The 18,838-nt window shown below is 47.0% G+C and overlaps 2 protein-coding genes across 2 annotated transcripts; both read right to left on the minus strand.

Moving 5' to 3' along the window:
- Positions 1 to 7,346: 7,346 nt before the first annotated feature.
- LOC123607572 (olfactory receptor 10H3-like) lies at positions 7,347 to 8,291 on the minus strand. Its single transcript, XM_045497069.1, has one exon. The coding sequence runs from the start codon at positions 8,274 to 8,276 to the stop codon at positions 7,347 to 7,349; it is 930 nt and encodes a 309-aa protein (XP_045353025.1). The 5' UTR covers positions 8,277 to 8,291.
- Positions 8,292 to 17,766: 9,475 nt separating this feature from the next.
- LOC123607573 (olfactory receptor 10H4-like) lies at positions 17,767 to 18,717 on the minus strand. The gene has a single exon (XM_045497070.1). The coding sequence runs from the start codon at positions 18,715 to 18,717 to the stop codon at positions 17,767 to 17,769; it is 951 nt and encodes a 316-aa protein (XP_045353026.1).
- Positions 18,718 to 18,838: the final 121 nt, after the last annotated feature.

Genomic DNA, 18,838 nt, shown 5'->3' on the forward strand with positions numbered 1-18,838 from the left:
TGGAATCAGAGCTCGGAGACAGAGCCATTCATGTATGGTTAAGGTCACACCACAAATCATTTGGAAAAAAGGTGAATTGTTTAGGGGATGCTGTTGAGGAAAGTATCTCTCTCTACAAACAAAAACCACAACTAGACTCCCAATACCCCACCAAAAAGAGAATCAAGATAGATTGAAAACATAATTGTGAAAGATAAAAATATAGCTAATGACAGCAAGTGTGATAGGATCTTTGTGCTCCAAGAACAGGAAACACGTTCCTTAAAAAGAAAAAAGAGCAGTAAAAAAGAACAATTCTTTTACATCGAAATTCTGAATCCTTTTAACAAAGAGCATCATGGATAAAGGTTACAGATGACAGAGAACAGAGAGCTACTTGCTGTATAAGTTCCTGAGCTCTGCCGTTCAACCTACAAGCTAGAGTTAACAAGACGATAGTGCACAATTAAACACTTGTTAAGAACATAGACACCAATATTGTATTCTCATCATCAAACTCGCTAAGAGACGAGATCTTATTTATCCCCAACACTAAAACAGACATGATGATCACGTGACCTGATAGACATGCTAGCTATTAGCGCAATGGCGATCGCATTATAATGAATAAACGTACCAACTCAACACACGGTACACCTTAAATTCACACAAGTTTATTTGTCAACTATATTTCAATAAAAAAGAACTTAAGAGGGTAGATGTCCTTTAAAGTTACTAACACACACACACACACACACAGAAGGGGACATGAGGAATCTTTGGAGGCGGTAGATAACATTTATTCCCTTGATTGCGCGGATGGTATCACAATTGTAGGCGTATGTCCAAAGTCATCAAAACGTACACATTAAATATACGCAGCTCTTTGTATATTATGTATACCTCGATCAAGCTGAAAAAAACCCATTGACAAGAGAGTAATATCTAGAATCTACAGTGAGAAAAAGGAGAAATGAGGAAACCAATGAGAAAAAGGACAGGCATCATGATAGAAAGTGGGCAAGAGGGGGGCACAGGTGATCTGCAGCTGAGGAAACGCACCAGGCCAGCAGCAAACAAGGACACGAGAAGCTCATTAGCAAGGAGAGGAATTCGGTTTACCACAGCAACACTCAGGACGCCTGGGTGGCTCAGTAGGGTAAGCGTCCTTGTCTTGGTTTCAGCTCAGGTCGTGATCTCATGGTCCGTGAGTTTGAGACCCGCATTGGGCTCTGCTCTGATGGTGTGGAGCCTGTTTGGGATTCTCTGCCCCTCCTCTGCTCATGCTCGCTCTGTCTGTCTGTCTGTCTCTCTCTCAATAAATGAATAAACATTAAAAAAATAATAAAACAGCAGCCATATGTGAACACAGTGGGTACAGGCTCCCCATCCGCTTGCTACAGCGGCAAGACTTAGAAATCTGGATCCGCCCTGTGTTGGCCCAGATGTCAGATGAGTAGACTGAAGACGTCCTCACTTGGTGGTTCACGGCCAGATTAAGGGGACACTTACCCAAGGTCCCACAAACACTTCTAGATCTCCATCTGAAACTCAGCTCAGAGAGGGGACGTGGTCAAACCATTCATGGCAGCCTTGTCTGTGATGGCAGACAGTCAGGGGCAGTCAGAGACACCCCTACCCTCACCTGGGGGCAGGGCCAAGTAACATGTGGTGGGCGTGAGCCACGAAGCTCTACACGGCATATAGAAAAAACAAACCTGACAGCCACAGAGCACAGGCAATGGCTCTGAAGCCGTAGCTCTGGTGAAAAATTGGAAAAGAGGTACACACAGGTATGCGTGTTTATATCTGCATCACTGACACATGCATCTCGATGATACATACTAATATATCCATGATACACAATCTGTCATTTACATATATCACTGAGATTTGAAGACAAGGTTTCAAATACTTACCCTGGGGCAGGGCTCACCCCCATATCACAGCACTGCTTCTGCCCCCTCACCCAGCCCCCAGAAGGTTGTCCCCAAGTGTTATCTCAGAGCCAAGTCAGCCAATGCTTGGAGGACCCAGGACCCCACCTGGAAAGTGGATGATTGGGCTGGGTGTCAGGATGGGGTCTCTCTCTCATGCAGGAAAGAAGCATTTGGGGGCAGTGAGGCCTGGGGCGGCCCAGCAATCCCGGGGCACCAGACTCAGCTCCTCCTGGACCTCACCCCTCAGCCACCATCTCTGGCCCCCACTGCCGGCCTCTGTGTGCCGTGGTCTAGCCCTGGCTCTGGCCTCACGCCCCGTCTGCTGGTGCACTGTGCCCGCTGACCTCCCCTCTCGACTCCACCCTCCTCTGGCTGCCAGACTCCAGCTCCTGACACAGACACACCTTGTGGAGTCATGCCAACCCGGGGTCCAGGGCAATCTCTGCTCTGCAGGCGAGTGCCCCCTACCCACCTCCTATCCCCACCCCCTTGGGGAGCCCACCGCTTCCTCCCTCCTGGCTACAAACAGGCTCCCAGGCATGTGCTCTGAAATCCACAAATAGTACCATAAAAGGGGTCTCTCTTGGCTCCGGGCCTCTCTCTGGCACTCGTTCGGGCACTCACCCTTCCCAGAACAGCCCCTCTGCATATGCTGCAAGGGAGCTCCCCAAGTCAGCTGTATAGGTCTGGACTTAACGGGGGAGAGAGGCCCACCTTCTAGCTCTGGGCTCTCAGCCAGAACCCCCAGCCAGGGCACACGCAAGCTGGCTCCCAGATCCTGCTCCTGTACCCTTTCACTTCCAGGGGACACTATGGAACCCACTCTGCTCTCTCTGCTTCTACACCACTGCCAGAGACTCAAGACTGTGCTCACAGGAGCACAAGCAGACAGAGCCAACACCAATGCACATGTACACATGGCTTCTGAAATACACACGGGCAGTGGGACCCAGCAAACACACAGCCAGGAGCAGAGACACTTGCTGGTTCTGCAGCCCATCTACTGAGCACTGACCAGTGCCTGGAGCTTGTCTGGGACTGGGATAAGCCAGGGACACACAGACACTGTGGTGGGTTGTATAGCATCCCCCTCAAATTCACATCCACTGGAACCTCAGAATGTGACCTTATTTGGAAATAGGGTCCTGGCAGATATAATCAAGGTAAGGCTCAAGGTGAGACCATACTGGGTAAAGGTGAGACCTAAATCTAATGGCTGGTGTCCTCACAGGAATAGGAGGGGACACACAGAGGGAGGCAGGCTGTGTGCAGACAGAGGCAGGTATTGGGGTGATGCGGCCACAGGCAAGGAACGGCTGGGGTCACCAGAAGCTGGAAGAGACCAGAAAAGATTCTGCCCTGGAGTCTCTGGAGGGAGCATGGCCCTGCGGAAACCTTGGTTTTGGATTGTAGCCTCCAGAACTGTGAGGATAAATTTCTGCTGTTTAAAGCCACCTGGTTGTGGTCCTCTGTGACAGCAGCCCCAGGAAACGGATCCAGGCAAATGCAGCTGCATGTACACAAACACTGCACGCAGAAGCAGGCACTGTGCTGCAGAAATGAGCACACGTGCATGGTGACAAGCCCAGGGTCACCCTTCTGGCTCAACCTGGTGCAGAGACTACTTCTTGCCTGGGAATGGACCCTGACAATCCCTGACTGCTGTGGGTCCGGGCTTTGGGGGAAGGAGGCAGCATGGGCCAGGTTGTGACCAGGTTGCTGGGGCCGTAACCCCTGCCCCCATCCGACTCCCCACCCCTTCCTCCAGCCAGAGCCTCCCTCTGCTCTGGCTTTCCGTGGTCGCCACAATTTCCCCCTTCAGCTCCCACCTTGCTTGCTACCTGTTCCTGGGAAACCGAGTTCCTCTCGCCTGGCGTGAAGACTGTCCGTCTGGGATGCTCTGTTTGCAGCCCAGCCTGGGGCCACCCCTCCTGCTGCTTGGTGAGCAGGGCAGAAGCTCTATCTCCGCAGGTGCCTCCCCTGAGGTGGGTTTCCTGGGAGCCTCTCCCCTGAGACTGGGATGCGGGTTAGAGCTACTCCATGTCCAAGGAGGCTGCTGGGGCCCTGGGAATGCCCCTTCCTCTGTGGATATTTCTCTCTCTCCTTCCTCCCTCCCTCCCACTCCCTCTCTTCTTCCCCACTAGTCATTCCACCCTTCTGTCATCCTCTCTCCTTCCTTCATCCATCCATCACATCCTCACTGAGCTCTAGCTAGGGGACCCGCTCTGAATCTTGGGATCCAAAACAACACTGATGTAACCTGGCACTACAAAAACCCTCAGTGTGGGGACAGGAAGAGCTGGATGCAGACATATCACATTTTATAAAATGGAACAACAAAATTATGACATACTATAATATATAATATACTGTGGTTGCACCAGAACAATATTTATTCAGTAAGTTGAGTGTTGTAGTCAACTAACAAATATTTAGTAAACTTCTACTATGTGCCAAGTGGGTTTTTCTTTTGATATTGATTTCAAAGCTTTTTGTTCTGTTTTAAAAGTAGTGCCCAAAAAGAAAGGCATTATAATTTGTGAACTAAATTATACATCTTGCAATTCATTAGCTTAGTAGTTGGAACCACTTAGTCTTTAGCCACAAGACTACTTGTTAGAGTACCAAGGAAAAAATGTTATTTGTGCTTTGAGATTGGTCATGGAAAAGAAAATAGCAACAAGCAGTAAAAAGATGAATTTAAACATACTGTAACATTATTACATATATGTTATATACACTTACGTATATATGTTCACACGCGTATATACACATTCATTCTAGTGGTTCTGCTTTTCTGAGGAACCCTGACTAACACAAAAACCTTAAAAGAAAAAGAGGCCTTGTAAAAATGTCCCTTTTCCATCTAAAGAGATGAGACCCAGACCTCAGGATCCTTGGTGGTTTGTCCTGTGGGTAAGCATTTCCCCCAGTTCAGCCCCTGCAACTCAGCGTCTCTCTGAGGATGTGCATGATGCTGTGTCTTTACTCTAACGCAAGGGCCCCATCACACAGGAGGGTGAGCATCCCTCCTGAGTCACACGGTCCACGTCGAGCACGGAGACCATTCCTGCTGTCCTCCAGCTCCTGCTCCGATAGTGTTGGTTGAGGGCACACTGCACCCCAGGCCCTGTGCTGGGGCCCCTGCAGCTGCACGGTCAGGTGAGTCCTCAAAACACACCCCAATGAGCAAACCCTGCAGCTGGGCTACCGGGACTCCTTCACCTTTGTTGACCGAATTCCAAGGACACTCAGCACTTCTCGAGAGCCATCTCAACGCCCCAGGTCTTCTCCACAAGGAAGAATGGCCTAAGAATCTGGCTTGAAACTAATTGTAAAGTGAAACCCAATAACATTTAACGTCAGGATGCCATTTCACGAGTCAGTTCCTGGGGCTGCTGTAACAAAGCATGTAAATCTCGTGCCCTGACACCACACACATCTATCTTCTTCTATGCTGGAGGCCAGAATCGAATCAGGGTCACCAGGTGTGAGTCCAGGTGTGAGCAGGGCTGCATCCTTCAGGGGATCCAGGGAGGGATGTGTCTCCTGCTTTCCCAGCTTCGAGGGCACCACACATCCCCTGGCTCGTGGTTCCTGCCTCAGCTACTCCAATTCCTCCTTCCGGTGTCACATCCCCTACTGCTCCCTGTCTCTGGTCCCTCCTGCCCCCTTGTAATTATCGCAGCCCATCTGGGTGATGAGGGCAATCCCCCTGTCTCAGATCTTAACTGCATCTCATCTGCACACTCCCTCTTGCTGGGTAAGGGAACACAGCCACAGGCTCTGGAGAAGCACATCTTAGGAATGGTGGGGGCATCCGTCAGTAATACCGATAATGAGCAAAATAATGAATGGAACCCCAAAACTGCCATAGCCGGTTTTGCCAAGCTCTCGTTGTCAGTGTTCATGAGACAAAGTGTCTCATAAACTCTGGAGTCCGTGTTTCCCTCTGGCTGCGTGAAAAGGGTGTGTGCTTAGGGCTGCACCTGCCCTCCTTCCCTGAAAGGGGTCTCTTCCTTCTAATGACAGCCTTCTCCTCCTAGTCATGACCTCACTTCTCTCTGTAGACACCTGACAGAGGTGGGTTCCTGATCACCAACTGCACACACATGCACAATGTGATCGATTCCTGCTCCCTGCCTTCATGGTGCTGTGGCCTGGGACAGATTTGCATTTTTTGCATTTCAAAAATGTAATTAGTGATAGATGTGGGTCATATCTAAATGTGGAGAAAGGATAATTTATTTTGAGACTTAGAAGAGTGAATGCATAGGAAACCCTTCCCACAGCATTTAGCAAGTGGCAGGTACTCATATGTGGCAGCCATCCTTAGATTAGTATTGTAAAACATCTTCTGACTGCAACTCTAATATCTGACCACAGTTTAAGAATTTACACCAATGGAAGGCCCCCTCCTGGAGCTTCAGACATGGTTTCCCAACCCCTGCATGGGAGTCAGACACACCTAAAGTTGCATGTGACCCCTTCACTCACATGTTGTGTGACCCCCACCAACATTTGTCATCAGCGTAAAGGAGGTACCCACACCCTTGACCTTTCTTTGTGCCATCTTGAGAGAGCACTGTGTCCTCCAACAGAGCCCGTAGATAGATTTGAGTAAACACAAGAATGAGAAACTGATGTTTTACCAGAAGTATTGTGGGGCAAAAGGGAAAAAGATTTCCATAACATGTCAGAGAGCAACACCCTTTAAACATTTTGTATGTTCTTACCCAAACACTGAATCTTCTCCCCTTTCTCTCTCTGTCTCTGTTTCTGTCTCCATTTCTCTATCTCTCTCTTTTCTTCTACTAAACATTCCGACATCCTTTACTCAACCCAGCTCAAAATAGAAACCTCCTTAGGGTCAATCCCCTCTAAACACAGCAAGGAACCGTAAACATTCAACCGTCTCCATGGAGACAAATATTTAATGTTCTTTTGGGCATTTGTTGTAATTAGAAGGTAATACTTATACAACAGTGGGCACAGTGCCTGATAAGAAAATCCCTGATACTGGAGGCATTTATTATTATGCCTATTTTGATTTATCCTTAAGGTGGTGGAGGAGAAATTCTTCTCTTGTTTCTCCATTCAAGAAGAACAATGGGCATCAGTGTTGACACACATCCATGTCATGTCTCTCACTAGCCAATAGGTAGGTAACACATTCTTAGAAGAGTTAATGGGATGTGGCTCATCACATGGGGTCTTAAACATGAGATCATGCTTACCAGAGCCTATACAAGAGATGGGCAATCAAATTGAGGAAAAGCAAAGGTGTAGGATACCTCCACACATATGGATGCACCCACCAATACCTATTCAATATTTTCATATATTGAATCACTACAAAGTCCTATGGAGACATTATTATCCCCAGCCCTTCTGTCATATTTCCTCACCAACATATTTCCTCCAGTGTCAGGAGCTTAAGGGACTAAATTTTTTCCGGAAGCTTTTCTTTATGGCATTCTTGAGCTCCTTATTCCTGAGGCTGAAAATGATCGGACTGAGAAAGGGGGTGAAGACTGTATAGGTGGTGGCCATCAGGGTGTTACTGTCCATAGAATGGGGGCCCTTGGGCTTGAGGTAGATAATGGAGGCAAAGCCGTAGTGCACAATGACCACCGTGAGGTGGGACACACACGTGGAGAAGGTCTTGTGCCTGCCCTCAGCAGAGGGGATCCTCAATATGGCGGCCACGATGAAGACATAGGAGAGGACGATGAGGAATAAGCAGCCCATCAGAGCTGAGACACACACCAGGATCACACCCAAGGTGACGGAGGATGTCTCCTTCCCACAGGCCAACTTTAGAAGGGAAAGCACGTGGCAGGCAAAATGGTGGATCACATTAGACCCACAGAAGGTGAGGTGAAAAACTATCAGCGTCAACATTATCCCCATGACTGAGCCACCAACCCAGAACCAAGACACGAGGCAGGCACAGCCACGGTTGCTCATGAGCACATTATAGCGCAGGGGGTGGCAGATGGCCACGTAGCGGTCGTAGCCCATGATCATGAGCAGGAAGGAGTGGGTGAAGCCAAACGTGAAGGAGAAAAACATCTGGCTGGCACAGGCCGTCCAGGTGATAGTGCGGTGGGTGGAGAGCATGTCAACCAGCATGCGAGGGGTGACAGCAATGGTGAACAGAATCTCGGAGGTGGACAGGGCGCACAGGAAGAGGTACATGGGCGTGTGCAGGCTGTGCTCGCTCCAGACCGTGGCCATGATGAGCAGGTTCCCCAGCAGCGTGAACAGGTACATGAGCAGGTACAGCAGGAAGAAAGCGGGCAGGAGATGCTGTGGGAAGGTGGAGAATCCCACGAGGATGAACTCAGTCACCATGCTATAGTTCTGACCAGGCACGGGTGCTGCATCTGGTGAGATCAGAAAGGGAATGAGGGTGCGTAATTTATCCCATGAATAACAAAGATGATTCAGTGTCAGAAAACCTATCATGTGATCAGTCACAGGAATAAACTAAAATAAATATCATATAATTATATCAATTCAGGCAGCAATCCTGGATTGCTAAAGTTCGATTACTGTTTATGATTTAAAAAATTAATACATAATTATCATAAAATATTGTATTATTTTAGATATACAGTATAATGATTGATATATGTACACATCTTAAAGATTTTTTAGAAGTTTCTTCTAAATATGAAATCAATTGGACTTTTCTTAGATAACTAAGAATATACACTACAAAACTAGCAAGAAGTGGGAGACAATAGATGCACTATTTTAGCATCAGGAACAAGCCAAGGTTACTCACTGTCTCTGCTGTTCATTAGCAGGAAAATGAAAGCCGGGAGCGGTGCTTGAGGAATGATAAAGAAAGAAGGAATATCAGGATTGGACGGAAAGAGACGTGATCATCTACCTAGAAAGGTACAAGAATGAAGACAGAAAATATTTGAGCAAAGACAGAACACATGCTGTGGAAGACAGATCAACTTCCCAAACTCATAGTGTTTCCCATAGAATTGCACCCATAATAATCACACACCAGATAGAATTTAAGGAAAAAGTAAGACAATATTGTCAATAGTGACACAAACTAGGAGACAGCTCTCAAACAGTTTGGTCTCAAGATTTCTTTATGGAAAAAACAAAACAAAACCCGTGAGTCCCCTAGAGGGCTTTTGTTTGAGTGAGTTAGAAGTCTCCATTCTTACCATATTAGTAATTAAAACTGAGATTCTTTGAACATATTTAGTTCTAACACATTTTTAAAGTTTACTTATTATTTTGAGAGAGACAGAGACAGCATGAGTTGGGGAGGGGCAGAGAGAGAGGGAGAGAAAGAGAATCCCAAGTAGGCTCTGTACACTGTCAGTGCAAGGCCCACGAGGGGTTAGAATTCATGAAGCGGGAGATCATGACCTGAGGCGAAACAGGAGTTGGATGCTTAACTGATTGAGCCACCCAGGAGCTCAAAGTTCTTGACACATTTAAAGAATAATAATCAACCTTTGGTTCAAACTAAGGAAAGTAACCATATTTAAAAAACCCATTTAATGACGGAGCACCTGGGTGGCTCAGTCAGTTAAGTGTCTGGCTTCAGCTCAGGTCATTATCTCACGGTTCGTGAGTTTGAGTCCTGCATTGGGCTCTGTGCTGACAGCTCAGAGCCTGGAGCCTGCTTCAGATTCTGTGTCTCCTCCTCTCTCTTTGCCCCTCCCCTGCTTGTGCTCTGGCTCTCTCTCTCTCTCTCTCTCAAAAATGAATAAAGATTAAAAAAAAAAAACACCTCATTTAATGAGAAGTGTGGCTTTGTTTCAATTTTAGCAAATTTGTCCAGTGCTGGCTAGATGGCATACAAGATGATGCTGGTATCCTCATCGTTCAGCCTGTGGCAATATGTTCTTAATTTGAAGCATATGATGAAAATATATCCTCACCTTCACTGGAAGAGTGAGGACTTGGTGGTCCCCCAGAATGGGTCTCTGGGACCCCAGGGCCCTCATATCATACTTTGAAAACCTCTGTTATGAAATATCTAGGAATTAATCACACAATGCAGTACTTCCAAGGACAGAAACTGTAACTACTGAGATATCTATATATGGCTATATAAGATTATACACACATATAATATATACAACGGAATATTACTCAACCATAAAAAAGGCTGAAATCTTTCCATTTGCAACATGGATGGACCTAGAGGGTACTATACTAAGTGAATAAGCCAGTCAGAGAAAAACAAATAGCATATGATTTCACTCATATGTGGAATTTAAGAAACAAGGGGCACCTGGGTGGCGCAGTCGGTTAAGCGTCCGACTTCGGCCAGGTCACGATCTCGCGGTTCGTGAGTTCGAGCCCCGCGTCAGGCTCTGGGCTGATGGCTCAGAGCCTGGAGCCTGTTTCCGATTCTGTGTCTCTCTCTCTCTCTGCCCCTCCCCCGTTCATGCTCTGTCTCTCTCTGTCCCAAAAATAAATAAACGTTGAAAAAAAAAAATTAAAAAAAAAAAGAAACAAAAAAAAATTGAGAAGTGGAAGAGGGAGAGAGACAGAGAGAGAGAGGCAAACCAAGGAAGAGACTCTTAACTATAGACAACCAACTGATGGTGACCAGAGGACATGGAGTGGGGGGATGGGTGAATTAGGTGATGGGGACGAAGGAGTGCACTTGCTGTGATGAGCACCGGGTGATGTACAGAAGTGCTGAATCACTGTATTGTACACCTGAAACTAATATTACATGTATGTTAACTTAATGGGAATTTAAATAAAAACTTCAAAAAAAGATGAAATGTATGTATGCATTCTATATAAATAAATAAATTAATTAATTAATATATATATATATATACATACACACACACACACACACACACACACACACAAAGGAGTATTTGAATTTCATCAGCATATCTTCTATGAGTGCTGACGCCATTCTTATTAAATATATTTTAACTATTGGAAAAAGAAACAGACATGAAAACTTCCACGAAGGTTTTGTTCAACAAAGGATATCCAGGATACATGAACAGGCAGATGGAAATTTGGGAAAGGAGCCGGTGCCTTGACTAAAATTGACCAGGGAGGGGCGCCTGGGTGGCGCAGTTGGTTAAGCGTCCGACTTCAGCCAGGTCACGATCTCGCGGTCCGTGAGTTCGAGCCCCGCGTCAGGGTCTGGGCTGATGGCTCAGAGCCTGGAGCCTGTTTCCGATTCTGTGTCTCCCTCTCTCTCTGACCCTCCCCTGTTCATGCTCTGTCTCTCTCTGTCCCAAAAATAAAATAAACGTTGAAAAAAAAATAAAAAATAAAAAATAAAAAATAAAATTGACCAGGGAATACTGTCTAGAGTAAATAAGAAACCAGCACATTAAGAAGTAGAGACTCCATACAGAAACGAGTCCAGGACATGAGCAGAGAACCCACAGAAGGGGCTACACAGGCAAGTGAACAGACGGTTTCAAGACAAGGAAAGGGAAGGGGAAAACGACCCTGAGATTTCCCTGTACACCTATTCATTTCCCCAGATTAGGAAATGCCCAGTGCCCACAGCTATACGGGGAGGGAGCAATCCCGCGGCCTGCGGGTGAGAACCGAGAATGGAGAAGCGCAACCTTCACGTGCACCTGAACCTCTATCTCCATGGCGCACACCTACCTGGACGGAGCGTGTGGGATGCAGCCCCGCTTGTAGTGCGGGAATGGACAAGCCTGCTCGGGAACCGTAACTGGGAAGGGGGCAGGTCCCACGGGCCGGATGCAAACCCTGGAGCCCCAGCCAGGAGTTCCATGCACACACAGCAGCATAAATGAAGCCGTAAAATGACACCGAGTGAATGAGGCAAAAGGCAGCTCAACTCTCCAGCATATTTGCATTTGGGCGCATTAAAAACAGAGCACCTGACACTATTCTGTGGGATGCTGGAACGCTGTATACATGCCACTACCCGCTGCTCCAAACCCACAGGCTGCAACACAGACAGTGAGCCCTAGTGTAAATGTGGGCGGAGTTACTATAACGTGTCCTGATTGGTTCACCAGTGGAACAAACGCCCCACACTACTACCAGATTGTACAACGTTTAGCAGCATCCCTGGCCTCAGCCCTCCAGATCCCGGTAGCATCCCTCCCTCCCCATGAGCTGTGACAACAAAAGGGCCTCGGGGCATGTGCAAATATTTCAGGGGGACAGAATCAGTCCCAATCAACAGTAGTGACCTAGAAGCTGCAAAGGTCACTAGGCTGAGTGAGGAACCCAGGACCCAGCAGGGGCAACCTGAGAAAAGTCCCACCAGCTCCCAAGACTAAGAGCCTGTCTTACCACCTTTCTCCCCAGTCCTGTTCCCTCCCCCAACCGGGGCTTGCTCCCCACAACTGCCTAAATATTGCCACCTACCCTGTCCCTCCTGGTCCCCTCGTGCTGGGCTGCCTCTTCCAGGAAGCAGCCAGCAGGGGAGGACAGAAGACGCTCTCTTGGGTTATTCTGTCAGCAGCACACAGGGGCAGGTGTGGGGCCAGACCTCTGGGCTCCTGGAACTGATGCTGTGTGCTTTATCCCTGCTGCAACTTCCCAGCAGGCTGTTCCCCAGGGCTTCCTCAGGGTCTGGAGTGGCCAAGAGGATCATCAGAGGATCTCTGGGGATGTGCAGCCCCTACTCCTTCCTCCAACTCCCCAACACAACCAAGACTCCCTGCTGTCTCTGTCTGCCCTGAGAGCCCCAGTCCCTACTGAGGACTAGGAGCTCCCAGTCTTGGGGGAAACAGGGCTGGAGTAGATGCCCTCAATCCCTTAGGGTCAAGGAAGAGTCAGAGGGAAAGCAGGAGCTGGTGCAGCCCACAGTGGGAATCCAGAGCTCTGCTCTGGGGTCAGGGCAGCTGGAGGGTGTCCCAGAATAAGGGTAATTTAGAGCTGGGTCTTGGGGACTGATTTCCTTTGGTCAATAGAAGTTTCACACTGGATAGCCCCACCTCCCCCCACTGGTCAAGTTCTACCCTATCCCTGTTGTCCCGGTGATCCGAGCCAGAACATCTCCATTAGTACGTGCGTCCTTGGGCTATAATAACACATTTGGTCTTTGTCCCTTCATGACACACAGCTCCTAAAGCCCTTGTCTCAGGAGTGATGATACTGGATTTTGCATGCTAAGGAGATGCGTGGTGGTTGGGGCCTCCTGGATAGTCTAGGAAGGAGGCTGCTCCCCTGAACGGCCAAGGTGAGATCAGAGAGCTGGGACTTCCAGGTGGGGAGAGGGGCTATGGATTGATATTCGATCTCCAAGCACCAATGATTTAACCAATCATGTCTGTGTAATCAAACCTCCACAAAAACTCCCTAAGCAATGGGAATCAGAGACCTTCCCATTTGTCAACACGTGGAGGTGCTAGGAGGGTGGTGTGTCCGGAGAGGGCATGGAAGGTCCTCGGTCCTTCCTCCACACCTTGCCTGATGCACCTGTTTCACCTGGCTGTTCCTGACTTGTGTCTTTTATAGTAAACTGGGAAGAGTAGGTGTTGCATTTTCCTGATTTCTGTGAGTCATTCCAGCAAAGTATCCAAAATGAAAGGGGGGAATTTAGAAACCCCAACTGTGAAGTCCCACCAGACAAAAGTGCAGGTACCCTGAACACTGAAAACTTGTCACTGGCATCTCCAGGTAGTTCGTGTCAGAAGTGAACTGAATTATGGGACTGCAGGTTGGTGTCTGGGAAGCTGAAGAATTGTTCATTGTTGTGGGAAGAACTCACCCATTCGGTCTTAAGTGTTAGGCGTAGAAACAGCTCACTTCCTGTGTCCCTCTGTCCAATCAGCAACACAGTCCATTCTGCCTCTGAAATCAACCTCCAGTCTGCCACTCGACCCAGTCCAGGATGCCCACGCGCACCTCTGCCCATCTCTTCCTGCGTCTGCCCACCCTGCCGGCCCTCAGCAGCCTGCTTCCCTCACAGCAGCCAGAGGGGCTCCCTACAAACAGGAATCTGACCATGGTGCGTGGGCTTAAAATGTACCACTTGAATGCCACCTCACACCTGTCAGAATGCCTAGAATTAACAACTCAGGAAATAACAGATGTTTGTGAGGATGCAGAGAAAGGAGAACACTTTTGCGTTGTTGGCGGGAATGCAAACTGGGGCAGCCACTGTGGAAAACAGTATGGAGGCTCCTCAAAAAATTAAACATAGAACTGCCCTATGACCCAGCAATTGCACTAGTAGGTATTTATCCGAAGGATACAAAAATGTGGATTCGAAGGGGTATATGCACCCCAAATTTATAGCAGCACTATCAGCCTTAGTCAAACTACAGAAAGAGTCCAAATGCCCATAGACTGATGGGTGGATAAAGAAGATTTGTATATATATACATTGGAATAAAGCGATGAAAAAGAATGAAATCTTACCATTTGCAACAATGTGGATGGAACTAGAGTGCACAGTAAAACCTTTGACTATGAGTACCTTGTTCTGCAAGTGCTCTATAAGGCGAGCAAACGTTTCTAATAAATTAAAAAATTATCATGTTTATTTTTGAGAGAGACAGACCAGCATGAATGGGAGAGGAGCAGGGAAAGAGAAGACACAGAATTCGAAGCAGGCTCAGGCTCTGAGCCATAAGTACAGAGCCCAATGTGGGGCTTGAACTCATGAACCATGAGATTATGACCCGGGCCGAAGTTGGATGCTTAACTGACTGAGCCACCCAGGCACCCCTCTAACAAATTGCAACTTGATAAATGAGCAATGTCTTGCAATACGGGTGGTATGTGACTCCAGATGTCACATGATCACAACTGAGCCAATGGTTCCTCTCTCTCTCCTGCTGTAGGATTGTGGGTGATCATCTCCCATGCTCGGTCTCAGGCTGTAGTATTTGGCAGAAATCAGTGATTTTTCAGAATGTTTGAAGATGCCCACAATGGGCACTGGTGTATTTTTTGTCACTTCAAAGCACCTGTGGACAGTCCTTTGCTTCTCCATACAAGAGGAAGCTCAGGAATGCTTTGCTTCATTCTAGGTCAGGCTGCCTGCAGATTGAGGCCCTTTCCTTTGCTGCCTTATTGTCAGTTTACATTGAATACAATATATGACAAGAGTTTATTAATACCGTGCTGTAGTCAACATCCATGCAAGTGTATACAATTGCCTCCATGCAGAAAAAGATTCCACTGAGCCAATAGATAGCAGTGATTCCATTAGTAATCGTGAAAGTCGTCCAACACAATAACCCTCCTCTCTCTTGTCTCCTTCACACCAGCCATGAAGGTTTTCAAAGGTAAGTGCAGGTTAGTTAGTTTATTTTTCTTTATATTTTATATTTCCTTTATTATTTTGTATTATATTACAGTATTGTAATCATTTTTATATAAATATTTTGGGGTTGCAGAACAAATAATCTGCGTTTCCATTATTTCTTATAGGGAAATTTGCTTTGATAGACAAGTGCTTTGGATTACAGACATGTTTCCAGAACGAATTATGCCCACAATCCAAGGTTTACTGTATTATGCTAAGTGAAATAAGTCAGTCAGAGAAAAAGAAATATCATATGATTTCACTTATATGCGGAATTTAAGAAACAAAACAGATGAACATAGGGGAAGGAAAGGAAAAATAAGACAAAAACAGGGAGGGAGGCAAACCATAAGAGACCTAAATGCAGAGAACAAACTGAAGGATGCTGGAGGGGAGGTGGGTGGGCAGATGGGCACTTGCTGGGATGAGCGCTGGGTGTTGTATGTAAGTAACGAATCACTAAATTCTACTCCTGAATCCAAAACACTGTATGTTAACTAACTTGAATTTGATTAAAAATTTTTTCTACTTGGTACAACCACTTTGGTAAACTTTTTGTCAACATCTATTCAACTGAACATAGTATCCCCTATGACTTGGCCTTTACACTTCTAGCTACAGACTCAACACAACACATAAGTGTTAATCCACTAAAGGACATGTAGTAGATGTCATAAAAACACCATTTGTAGGATCCCCAAATGGAAATGTCTATGCATATGTTCACATAATGGAATACCACACAGCTCTTTTGTGTATGTATTTTAAGAGTATTTAGAGTTCCCCATTGCCCTTGGAACAAACTCCCTAAGTGGACACCTTGGTCTCACATGCTCTTGCCCTACCCACATATCTACATCTCATTCCAGCACCCTCTTAGTGACTTCCAACTCTCCCTGGTGAACTGAACATACCAATGTCCCCATATGCACCATAGATAAGGACATCGTGATGGGGAGGGGTGGCATTAGTTAGTAAACCAATAATGATTAAAATGATGAAAGGAATCCCAAAATTGCCATAGACGGTTTTTCCAAGCTCTCGTTGTCAGTGTTCATGAGAAAAAGTGTCTCATGAACTCCTCTGGAGTCCGTGTTCCCCTCTGGCTGTGTGAAAGGGGTGTGTGCCTAGGGCTGCACCTGCCCTCCTTCCCTGAAAGGGGTCTCTTCCTTCTAATGACAGCCTTCTCCTCCCAGTCATGACCTCACTTCTCTCTGTAGACACCTGAGAGAGGCGGGTTCCTATTCACCAACTGCACAGACGTGCACATTGTAATCGATTCCTGCTTCCCCCCTTCAAGGTGGTGTGACCCAGGACAAATTATCTATCAGATTTGCATTTTCTGTGTTTCAAAATTGTGAATAATAATAGAAGTGGGTCATATCTAAGTGCAGAGAAATAATGATCTATTTTGAGACTTAGAAGAGTGAATGCATAGGAAACCCTTTCCACAACGTTTGGCAAATGGCAGGCACTCATATGCAACAGCCCTCCCTTGGTTTATTATTATAAAACACCTTCTGCCTGCAGCTCAAATATCTGGCCACAGCTTAAGTAAGAAATTTACATTAACAGAAGACCGTTTCCTGGATGCTCAGACATATGATTTCCCAAACCCTATCATGGAAGTTAGACCTAAAGTTGCATGTGACCCCTTCCTTCACATGTTGTGTGACCTTCACCAACATTTCTCATCTGCCAAAAGGGGTACCCACACCATTGACCTTTCTTTGTGCTATCTTGAGATAGCACTGTGTCCTCCAACAGAGCCCGCAGATAGATGTAAGTACACAGGAAATGAGAAATTGATGTTTTATTGAAAGTAATGTGGGGAAAAACAGAAAAGGATTTCCATAAGCAACACCCTTTAAACATTCCGTATGTTCTTATCCAAGCACTGAACCGTCTCCTCCCCTCACTCTCTTCCCCTCCCTTCCTCCCACCCTCCCTCCCTCCCTCTTTCCCTTCACTTCTCATTCTGACATCCTTCACTCAACACTGATCAAGGTAGAAAAACTCCCTTAGGGTCTATCCTCTGCTAGGACAGAAGGAACTATATACACTGTCAACCAACTTCTTGGAGAGAAAGAGTTTATTTACTTTTTGTACATTTTTATATTAAAGGGTATATAAAACACTGGACACATGCCTGAAAGAAAAGCTGATGGCATTTATTATTATGCATACTTTTGTTCAGCCGTATGGTGATGAAGGGAAAGTCTTTCCTTCCTTCTCCATTTGAGAAGAACCATGGGCATCGGTGCCCAGACACGTCCATGTGATGCCCCCCCCCCAACTCATCCACAGGTACATAACACATTTGTAGACAGAAGTAATGGGATGGAGTTCATCACATGGGGTCTTGAACAGGAGATCATGATCTCTAGATCCTATGCAAGAGGGAGGCACATAAATTGGAGAAAAACAAATACCTAGCAGGTATCCAACACCTATAGATGCATTCAACAATACTTACTCAGTATTTTCTTATATAGAATCCCTACAACAGGCTTATGGAGATGGACTTTATCATCCCCAACCCTACTGTCATTTTCCTCACCGCCAAACTGGCCGTCAGGAGCTTAGGGGACTGAATTTTCTCTGGAAGCTTTTCTTTATAGCGTTCTTGAGCTCCTTATTTCTGAGGCTGAAAATGATTGGGCTGAGAAAGGGGGTGAAGACTGTATAGGTGGTGGCCATCAGGGTGTTGCTGTCCATAGAATGGGGGCCCTTGGGCTTGAGGTAGATAATGGAAGCAAAGCTGTAGTGCACAATGACCACCGTGAGGTGGGACACACACGTGGAGAAGGTCTTGTGCCTGCCCTCAGCAGAGGGGATCCGCAATATGGCGGCCACGATGAAGACATAGGAGAGGACGATGAGGATTAAACAGCCCATCAGAGCTGAGACACATACCAGGATCACAGCCAAGGTGACAGAGGAATTCTCATTCCCACAGGCCAATTTCAAAAGGGAAAACACATGGCATAGAAAATGGTGGATCACATTAGACCCACAGAAGGTGAGGTGAAAAACTATCAGGGTCACCATCATTCCCATGACTGAGCCACCAGCCCAGGTCCAGGACACCAGACGGGCACAGCTACGGTTGCTCATGAGCACATTATAGCGCAGGGGGTGGCAGATGGCCACGTAGCGGTCGTAGCCCATGATCATGAGCAGGAAGGAGTGGGTGAAGCCGAACGTGAAGGAGAAAAGCATCTGGCTGGCACAGGCCGTCCAGGTGATGGTGTGGTGGGTGGAGAGCATGTCAACCAGCATGCGAGGGGTGACGGCAACGGTGAACAGAATCTCGGAGGTGGACAGGGCGCACAGGAAGAGGTACATGGGCGTGTGCAGGCTGTGCTCGCTCCAGACCGTGGCCATGATGAGCAGGTTCCCCAGCAGCGTGAACAGGTACATGAGCAGGTACAGCAGGAAGAAGGCAGGCAGGAGATGCCGTGGGAAGTTAGAGAATCCCACGAGGATGAACTCAGTCACCATGCTATAGTTCTGACCAGCCATGGGTGCTGCATCTGGTGAGAGCAGAAGGGGAATGAAGGTGACCAGCATGACAATCATGAGTGTATACAACAATATATGAAATGGGGAGATTATAGAAGCAGTATGCTAGGATTGGGAAAGT

Source organism: Leopardus geoffroyi, chromosome A2 (assembly GCF_018350155.1).
Source record: "Leopardus geoffroyi isolate Oge1 chromosome A2, O.geoffroyi_Oge1_pat1.0, whole genome shotgun sequence".
Lineage (NCBI taxonomy): Eukaryota > Metazoa > Chordata > Mammalia > Carnivora > Felidae > Leopardus > Leopardus geoffroyi.